The 10,821-nt window shown below is 41.8% G+C and overlaps 1 protein-coding gene across 1 annotated transcript in view; it reads left to right on the plus strand.

Moving 5' to 3' along the window:
• Nucleotides 1-593, plus strand: part of cplx1 (complexin 1) — a gene marked incomplete at both ends in the record, with an annotated part of 68,164 nt that extends 67,571 nt beyond the window's left edge. Inside the window, one exon of the mRNA XM_080746433.1 lies at nt 396-593. Coding sequence (XP_080602559.1) covers nt 396-593 — 198 coding nt within the window. The remainder of the gene's footprint in view (nt 1-395) is intronic.
• Nucleotides 594-10,821: the final 10,228 nt, after the last annotated feature.

The raw sequence follows: 10,821 nt of genomic DNA on the forward strand, positions 1-10,821 counted from the left end.
TCCGTGCGGCTTTTGACCGAGGATACGTGTACGCTGGTGCGTTTGACAGACATCACCAAAGACCAATCGGAAGCCATGGCTGTGTGAATCCCGCTCCTATGTCCCGCCTCCGCTTGGAGATAGGAGCCTTTCCAGACTGTGATGCGGAGAGACATTAAAAAATCGGGGAACGGAGCGAACAGGCTGGCTCCAGTCCAGGCTATGATTATGCTTAGTTTAGTGTGGTATCACACACTGAAAATAGCCGACCTCCAAGCTCACAACTGCGACGCGTTGTGAGCTTGTAGGTCTGCTATTTTCAATATTTCCACCAAAAGGCCCTTTTTTTTTTTTTTTTTTTTAATGTCAGCCCCTGCCTCTCTCTAACATTCTCTGCACGGCCCTGTCTCCTACAGTATGGCATCAAGAAGAAGGAGGAGAAGGAAGCGGAGGCCGCCGCCGCCCTGGAGCAGGCGGCAGAGGGCAGCCTGACCCGCCCCAAGAAGGCCGTGCCCACCGGCTGCGGAGACGACGAGGAAGAGGACGAGAGCATCGTGGACACCGTCATGAAATTCCTTCCGGGCCCCCTCATGGATATGTTCTCTAAAAAGTAACTGTGTGTTTTTTTATTGTTTGTTTTAGTTTTGTTTTTTTTTTCTTCTTTTTTTGGAGGGGGAAGGGGGGGGGGGGGGGGGGGGGGGGATTTTGATTATTAACTTATTAAAGGAGTAGTTCACCCCCCAAAATAACTTTTTTTCCTATATTGATTACTCATGCCATGGAGCCCTTTTGTTGCATTCCTAAGACTAAAATAAAATAAAAATAAAAGTAACCATGACAGTTTCCCCATCCACTGCCATTCATCTGGGTCCCCATCCGGGGCCATGCATCCGGGTCCCCATCCGGAATCAATGGGGGTCAATTTACTATAATCACATTTTTGCCTATAGGAATGTGACAAATACAACAAAATATTATTGAACTCAAGTCTCCATGGCATGAGTAATCAATAGGAAAAAAAGTCATTTTGGGGATGAACTACTCCTTTAAACCTGAGTTATGCACAGTTGCGTGCAGGTGTCGCGCGCGCAAGCGTAGTGGATTTACAAGCGCACAAGTGCATCGCTGCGACCTTTGCCAGATCTGCTATTTTCGCTGTGCGACACCCACGCACACAGCTAATCATGATTCAGGCTTTACTGCAACAAGGCACACGTCATCCACCAAACAAACCACGCTCCCTCTAAACTGCCATGGAACTGGGCAAGGTGCCATGATTTTGTCCTTGAGTTAACTTCTTTGATCTGTGAAGGTGTTACATATTTCTTTTTGGTCTGAGCAGAGCATCTTTATTGACATCTTTATTGATATTCATCACTATATACAGCACAAATCTATGTAACATCTGCCTAGATCCAGTACTTTAACATCAAGACAAATCCTGGTGCCATGTTTTACAAAGTGTTTGGGTCTTAGAATGAGAGCAGATATCCATTGTTGTACACCCGTTTTGTTTGTAAATAGCCCTTGGTTTAGAAAATCACAAAAAAGATGTATGAGATAAATATAACATATAACCAGATGACTAAGAGTATAAGCCATATTTTTAACTTGTAAGAAATTATCCAAATCATATCAGAATTTAATTGAATTATCCTGTTATGTTCTTCTTGCTAATATTTGATACATATAGTGTATATAAATACAAAGCATTTTTGTTGGTTCTCCGATACAAGAGCTCATTAATTCGATATCTGTCCCTCATGTTCGTGTTGATTTACTGTGAATGTGAGCACTGGTCAAGTGAAAAATAACAATTGTAAAAAACATAAAGCTAACTTTTATTTTTATTCAATTTTTTTTTTCTTTTCATTCTAGCATGCAAATGTAAATGTCTGTGAAGTGCAGTCTAAGGAGAGGATTTTGTTTATGATGAAGCGAAATACATTGATATTTTGAGGCAATAATGCTGGTTTTCCATTTTATTTCTGTGACATCTTCATTATCGTGTAGCCTACAGTGGGTGACGACACATGACTTTGGGTGTGAACTGTTCTTCCATGGTGATTTTTGTAAATGTTCTTGATAAAAGATGATTGTCGCGAAGCAATTTGAGACAATTCCTTCCTATATCACGATTCACCTGCTATAAATGTTGGTCTTATACGAGCAAAAACACGAGTCCTGTAGCAAGTATCGTCTGCTCTGCTCCAATTTAGCTATTGGACTATTATTATGAGGTTTAGATAAGGCTGATTACTTTCCATGTCTAGGGTTTATGCATTTACATCTTCCGTAATGTTTTGTAAAAAAAAGGGGGAAAAAAGAAAGAAAAAAAAACTTTATTTGGCTTTTTTCACAAAACACAACTAACGTTGTGAACACATATGTGAACAGACAGTGACAATGGTGCAATATATTGTTCTAATGAGGTTGTCCTGTGTACGTTGGTTGACTTTACGGGACTGCAAATCCCGAATCAGCAATAACAGACAATCTTCGTTGTTGTGTGTTATAAACTTAGTGTATTAGTCGTGTCAGAGACACGTTGTCGTCTAGGTGGTAGCAGTGATATATGCCTTTGGAGGCCAGAGGAGCTCAATAAAAAATACAAAAAAGAAAAAGAGGGAAGGTGGGACATTTTCATGTCATAAAAAGTATTGTCTCATTATGAAATTGGAAGCTTGCCTCAATTAGTGCTAAAAAAGCAAAGCTGCTTTCTCAAAGTTATGAGCAAACAAAAGCAAAAGCAAATACATTTGCAGACACGCCGTAATAAATAATGGAAGAAATACATGTTGTGTAATGTGTTACAGCCAAATTAGTGGAATGGCACAAGCTAATATGTGGTCAGCCGCAGAAGGAAGGCTACTTCAAAAAAAAAAGTGGGAAAAAAAAGAAAGAAAGAATAACAACGATAATTTATTCCGTAGTGACTTGTGTCTTGTTCAGACATTCCAAATATTTCAGACATTCCACCAGACCTGGTTTCAGCGCTGGCTTCATAGAAACTCGGAGGTTTTTAAGTTGACGCATGTGTGGCTGGCTAGTAGCCTGAAACTCACAATTCGTATCATTTACAGAGTTAAAGAGTTTTGAATCGATATACCGCCATAAATATGGAAAGATTCAACACATGACCAAGTAAATGTTGATAGCTGTGTTGCCTGCCATGTACAGATTATAACCCCACAATGCTGTTGAAGGAAAGTGTATATGCGCTTTTAGCATAGCAATCAGTAAACCAGTTGTGATACACATTGTTAGTAGTGGTAAAGGCCAATTATAGAGTATATTTATTGAACTTCCTGTGATTTTAATGTAAGCTTTGCAAACTGCCGTATACCCTCTGGCCTAGACAGTGTACGAACATTTATTTGATATAGCGACAACCAGTCTATGTTGAACACACCAGTACTCTTTGCTAGTCTTTGATGCTTGCATGCATCTGCAGTGTTCAAAGTCATCGTTTCTCAAAAGAGGTTACCCGATCTAACCAAAGAATAGCGTTGTTGATACATTTAACATGGTTATTGGTTTATTGTTTGGCATGTCTTGTTTAGTTTGGAATTCTCAGGTATGGTAGCTTTTTGTTTTTAACATGTTTACATTTTATAACCTTATATTTTGTTAGGGAGTACAGTAGATCTGACCATAACATCCCTTAAATTGATAAATGTCATCACCTAGGCCCCTGCCAAACACAGTAACACACACCTAGGCCCCTGCCAAACACAGTAACACACACCACAAGTGACATATACTTTCTTTGGCCCTTGAACATTGCAGAGAGCTAAGACTACTGCCTAGTCTACCCCCTTTTATGATATAGAATGTTACACTATATTAATAGTTGACGCATATCATCCGTGTGTGTAGCTCTTCCATACATGTATTCCAGGATGGTGTGCTCTGAAGTCAAATGACCTTGTGTCACATCATGCCAGTCATAGTAAACACATAAATCATCATTAACTCAATGCTTATTGATTGCACTTAAAATGGCTTAATGACCACTGCCCGAATAAACTGCCCAAGTCATGCGTGATCAATATGTTTACTTGTGACCAATGCCGTGCCAGAAAACCATTAGCACCATTTAGTGTTATTCTTCAATTTGAAGACGTTATTAATAATTATTATGCTTTTTATTTTATTTTTTCACATCACTCATTCACTTCACTCATCATTGATGTGATAAAAAGAAAACTGCCTGGCGAAATATATATTAAAAACAAGATATTCCTTTGATGTGACTTGAATGTAACTGTCCAATGTTTCTCTTTGCATCTGTCTTTCTGTGTTTCATGTGTTGAGACAATGTTTTATATTCTAGTGAATTTTAAGTTTTTGTTTGTTTGTTTGTTTGTTTTCCTCGTCTGTAAACCAAGTCCAGTTTTTTCTGTGTCCTGGTGGTTTGTAACTTGTTTTTTGTATTTTTGTAGTTTATTCTTTTGTACTGTAATATCTACTCCCACCACCCTTCCTCTTTTCTCTATCTCTCTATTTGTTGACAAAATGTATGCATGCTTATGGTGTGCAGTGTAGGTGAGGTTGTCAATATAATTGTTTGTGTCCTCTATGTTCTTTCCAAGCTTCACCTGTTAAGCCTGATTCAGACTTTGTCGCATGACGGTGGTGTCGCGTGCAGGACATAGCCAACGCACAAGCTAGCTCACATCAGCCATGTATTGCGAGCTTGTACTGTACTTCGGCTATTCTCGGCGCACAACAACAACAACGTCGTACGACGAAGTATAAATCTCGCTCTAGCCTCATTGCATGCCATTTTCGGACAGAGATTTTAGTCCTGTGTCATTCCTGCTAAAAGAAAATGGAATCACCGCGCACACTAAGAATAAAGTGATTTCATATGATTGTTCATCGTCCTGTGTTTCTACATTCAGAATCAGAATCAGTAGGATCAGCTTTATGGTCACATCACAGGTTTACAGAGGGAAAAAAAAGTGGATGAAATTTCTAACGTTTTGTTAATTCCATAGAGGAAAAAAAACAAGGGAAGAATGGGAGGGGGCAAGGGGGAAGAGAGATCAATCAAATAAAACAAACAAATCGTCACCGTCGGGCAGAAACCTCATATCTCCAAGTTTCAAATGTATATATGTTATGAAGCCCTACTTCATCATACAAAAGTGTCGCGCAAAAGTAGTGAAAATGGGGCTTTAAGCCGTGACATAATTTTGTAGTCAGACCTCCAAGCAGATTTATTATCAATATCTGTCCCTCGCTATTTCAACAGATCTGAGACAAAAATAACTACTAAAGTATAATTCTACCACTTTCCTTTCAACAACAAAGAGAAGAAAAATTAGTAAATAGTAAAAAGATTCACGGGCGCTGGGGCCTTTTGGCCCCAAAAAAATCTCCTCTGCCTACAAAATGATGTCAGACTTAACAGCCCCATAGCAGATCTACAAGCACACAACGCCTCGCATTGTGTGCTTGTGGATCGTCTATTTTCACTACTTTAAATAGTTTTTTTTAAATAATAATTACAAAAAAGGGTTTTGGACATACAAGGTTTCCACTCGACAACGACGAAATCATCTACTGTATACACTGTAATTACACATAGTACCTGAGATAAGATATAAAGGTGCGTAGTCGCAGCCGATGCAGACGCATTCTAACAGACTGCGATCATTGATTGCACCCCCTGTGGAACAACACAAAAGACAATTCCCATAATGCAGTGGTGCAGGCAGTGCAGCGTATTGCTGAGCACAGGAGCCAAGACGATCCATACGTTTGTAACAGTGGGGATCATGCTTCAGCCTTGGATCATTATTCCCATGGGCATGGCATTCAATGAGGAAAGCACAGCGGCGAAAAGAAAAGTACAGTGCAGTATGTGTAAAAGAAAAAGCTAAACGAAAAGAAAGATAAGTGTTCAGTGTTCATCACGTGTTACTGTCTGTCAGTCTCTGGAGGGCAATTCTCTGTTTCCATCTCAACATGGCTGTGATGCATTACGTTCCTCCTCCCCACACTTTTATTTCTGACGGAGATTTAATATTATTCAATAAAAGTGAAAGGGCTGTGATCCGAACTGCACTGTGTTATTTAAATCAATGGTTCTCAACTTGTGGGTCGGGACCCCCAGAGGGGTCCCCAAATGATTTTGGGGGGTCTCCAGATCATTAACTTAATGTGCAACATTGTTTTCTCACTCAACAGTAAACAAACCAACATAAAGTGTAAGTGTATAGAGGGTATCTGCACAATTTCCAAAGTGAAAATGTGAGGACTTTTTAACACCTCTAAAATGACAAATTAAACATTGGCACAAATTGTCAAATATTAGAGGCAGAAATTATGAAAATATCCGATCTACATGCTCACAACGCCTCGTGTCGCGAGATGTTGTGAGCATGTAGATCGGCTATTTTCACAAGTCGAACTGTGTTATACAAAATGTAATGCCTCAACTCTTAGTGCTCGTAGGGTGTGTGGGGGGGGTCCCCAGTTATGATTATTTTGGGGGTCCTGGCCTGAAAAGGTTGAGAACCACTGATTTAAATCATGACTGGACCATGACCCCACCCCCCCCCCCCCCCCCCCCCCCCCCTCTCTCTCTCTAATGACAAAAGACATGGAATAAAACAAGACAGGGTGTAATTATGACATGGATTCCATGTAGATCTTGGAAGCTGTGTTGATGACGTCATACTGACACTGTGGCGTGTAATATCGCTGCGATGTTATATTGACTTCCATAAATGTGGTTCTATGCCTCTCCATTTCCAGTATAAAATGTCAAGTTTCCAAAAGTTTATAAAACATAATATGTGAAAGATATTCAGGGATTTATACGTACTTCCTTGGCCTACTGGCAGCACGCACAAGACTGATTAGTGCCGATTGGTTGGCGAGATTAGCCCCAGACACAGACAGACTAGTCTCGCGTAGCCAGACAACTATTCCACAATCTCCAAATGCTATATAGAGTCTGGAACGGCAGCTCCCGAACGGCGAGTATCGGAAGAAGCTGCTGCTGCACTGAACTGTTTTCCCATTGGAAACATAACAGAAACACAATAGCTCAGACAAAGTCATTTGAGCGGCATATTCTTGCTATGGGTGTATAGTTTAAGAAAACATTTGAAAACATCATGGAGGTAACACCAATAACACCAGAGAAAGACAAAATAATGTCTCCGACTCCCCAAAAAATATTGAAAGGAGACTTAACGCTTCCAGTAGGACATGTTATTGTTACTGCACCAAGGGAGCGGTTGCGTCACATCCACTTTATCTCACACTCATCGTTTATATTTCCGTTTGCCAGACTGTATGCCGAGAGCATTTGCCCAAATCGCGGAGGCAGTCTGGCCTCGCGATAGGGTTGTCGCAATTATTACATAATCGTCTAATCGTGAATTTTGGAAATAATCGTGATTATTTTTCATAATCGTCATAATCGTTTCCATGTTGAAAAATGTTCATATATTTTAAAAAAAAGTCAAAAATAGTGGAAATAGCAGATCTACAAGCTCACAACGCGTCGCATCGCGACGTGTCGTGAGCTTGTAGATCGGCTATTTCCACTATCAATGTTCTTTTTTTAAGCATAAAGTTGTCAAATATGTCAGTAATTTCTTTGTATATTTAGGTTATGTGTCAACTTCAAAGCCTAAAAGCCAAACTGAAATGTAATTGTCAACGACAAAAACACAATTAAATCGTTAATCGCAATTATTTGAGTGACAATTAATCGTTATGTAAAATGTCTTAATCGTGACAGCCCTACCTCGCGAGACTACAGACAGACCGCCGTCTAGATGGCTCGCCTCCGAGGAAGCCACACACTGTAAAAAAAAATAAAAAAAAACACACAACAACAACAACAACCCCAGAAATGTAACTGGTAATCATGTCACTATGTGCAAGCTGCAGGGACAACATCAGAGCAATTGTAAATGCAATCTCTCTCATGAATAGTGTGCATTTACACAAATACTGCAAGTAAGTGTGTCATTGGGGAGTGTTGGGGAGGCCTCACACAGTACATCAAATAAATCCACTGGGGAGATGATGGAGGATATGCCAAGTGAGGATTAGGGATGATGTGCCAATGGTGTTCTGGCTGGGGTTAAATGGCAGAAAGATAAAAATGGATACTACTAACACATTTATATGGCTGAAACCAATCGATTGGGATGCCTTGACATTTTCAGCACGGTTTCCAAAAAGTGCTCTGCTTTTGTGTACCGTTCAGATGCAAAATAAAATATTTTAATTTTAAAGGTCAGGTGCCGTTTTACCCTAATATCCTGTATGCTTGTGTTACAGTAAAATCCTTAGTGTTAATTTAAATCAGAGTGTAAAAATGGGATGAGGATTTACACACATTAAAAGTCCTAACCTTGTACTGGGGGAATACATACTGTAGCTACTAAAACTACTACTACTACTACTACTACTACTACTTATAACCAGTAAGACTCCCTAATCGGGAGATAAGCGACCGTAGGTCTCGCTAGAAGTGGGCCATGTGAGAAATGAGGGGTGGGGTCTCCGCGTTGCCTTGGCGGACGAATAGGTACCGGCCCCGGCTCTCCCGGACGCTCCTAGGCCGAGTTAGGGCATTTTATGTGAGCTGCAGTGGAGGGGGTCCTCCACTGGGGGCGCCACCACTTTTGCATCCGTTCTGGAGTAGCAGGAGTGGGTGGTCCCCGGGAATTCCCCGTGAGCAGCCCCGTGGGGGTGGTCATTTGGTCATTTTTGCACATTTGGTATTTTTTTTTTACACCTGGGGGTCCCCCAGGGACCTGGGGGTCCCTGGAACTCCGGGGGTCCTTGGAGGTTGTAGTTTGGCAGGTAAGGAGTGTGTGTGCAAAATCTGGCATGGATCGGGGCAACGGTTGCGGAGATATGAGCAGGGCAAAAGTGTGACGTCTGACGTGTGACGGACTGACTGACGGACGCACGGACACCTGGTGGAGCTTTCTGTAGTAAGTGCGACCTACGGTCGCAATAATAAAGTAGATGAAATCATTTTATTAAGTCCTGAAATAGCTCCAGTCTCAGTTCCACAATCACACTCATTGGTAGTCATGGTTAGTACTAGAAACATGAAGGTGACAGTGTTTTTTTGGAGCACGGGTGGGAAAAAGCAAATCTTGCACAATATCTGCAGGAGCAGATGTTCCACGGTGCTATGCTCTACCGGTTCCTGAGCAGTGACACCCCTGTAACGCACGCACACAGACACGCACGCACGCACGCACGCACTCACTCACTCTCTCTCTCTCTCTCTCTCTCTCTCACACGCACACACGCACGCGCTCTCTCTCTCGCTCTCTGCCTGTTATTTGAGCTGAAAACTAAAGAAAGAAAGAGGAAATGAAATTAACATGCTTTCCTGGTCTGCACCATTTGAAGGGGAGAACGCACGGATCATCTGACATACAACGCTATCACCAGCTCACCACCACAGGTAAAGTCATGGTGTCTGAGAGTCTTCTTTTACCTTCTTTGGTAAAAATGACACTTCAGTGGTCTCTATAGGGACATTGTGGGGTATACATTTTATTAGTATCCATGCCAGCTGCCACTTATTGCGACCGTAGGTCGCATTTACTACCAAAACCTCCACCGGCTGTCTGTGAGTGAGTGAGTGAGTGAGTGAGTCAGTGAGTCCGTCACACTTTTGCCCTGCTCATATCTCCACAACCGTTGCCCCCATCACTGGCGCCTATTCAATAGAGCCAAGTGGAGCAATGGCTCCCCCTATTTGCCAGTCGGGGGAGCCCGGCTCCCCCTCCCTGCTTTTATTTATTCACGATCATATAATCACAAAATGTGATTAAGAAGAAGAACGTCAGAAATTCGCCTTGTTTGACCCTTTGAAGCACCCATAGCATGGCTTCTAAGTTCTAAACCAATCACAGCGAATGGGGGGCGGGAGGTATAGGTCTACTGTGTTATATGCCAAGCCTGTGCCTTTAAGGGGGCGGGCTTAGGAGCAGTACGGGATGACGTTGACGCTGTGTTTTGAGACCGGCGCGGAAGTGAATGTGCGGTGTGATGCTGGGGAGAATATATTAGTGAGAAGTTAAGTTAATACAAGTGGATTAATAGTGAAAACATGACGTTTATGCTGTATGTTCCTGCCTGGCCCTGGAAGTAATAAATCATCGTTATCTACACAGAAGTTGTATGGACTATTTGAATAAGTTACCACATGACACGAGCCAAGTTATTGCTACAAACAGTGGAAAAGGTAACAACTGGTTTCTCAACCAATCAGTGACTGTCTGAACCTCGGCTGACAGAGCGCTGCACAACAACAAACATGGCATGCATGGCTTTATCTAAATAACAGAATGAAACAGTTGTTTCACAGTGGAATATGCTACCTGGGGTTAACTACAGACATCCATAGGACATGTGGATAGCTTTTACATTTACCATACGTGAACTAAACTTTTTGACGCTGTTCAAAGAAGCTGGATGACATGGCACGTTGTGTTGTGTGCCTCCAAGGAACTTTCTTCTGGGCACCTCAATATAAAATTGGATATTTTCTTGTCATTTTCTCAAGGTAAGACATGGCTTTATTTAACTAACTGTTCACTGTGGAGCCTCTTCTCTCCTCCTCCGTGTGTGTGTGTGTGTGTGTGTGTGTGTGTGTGTGTGTGTGTGTGTGTGTGTGTGTGTGTGTGTGTGTGTGTGTGTGTGTGTGTGTGTGTGTGTGTGTGTGTGTGTGTGAGTGAGTGAGTGAGTGAGTGAGTGAGTGAGTGAGTGAGTGAGTGAGTGCGTGCGTGCGTGTGATGAGATGCTTGCTTGCTTGTAAATATTGGTAGCTGCTGGTTGCAG

This window comes from Nannobrachium achirus (assembly GCF_963921795.1).
Source record: "Nannobrachium achirus genome assembly, chromosome: 17".
In the NCBI taxonomy this organism is placed as follows: Eukaryota; Metazoa; Chordata; class Actinopteri; order Myctophiformes; family Myctophidae; genus Nannobrachium; species Nannobrachium achirus.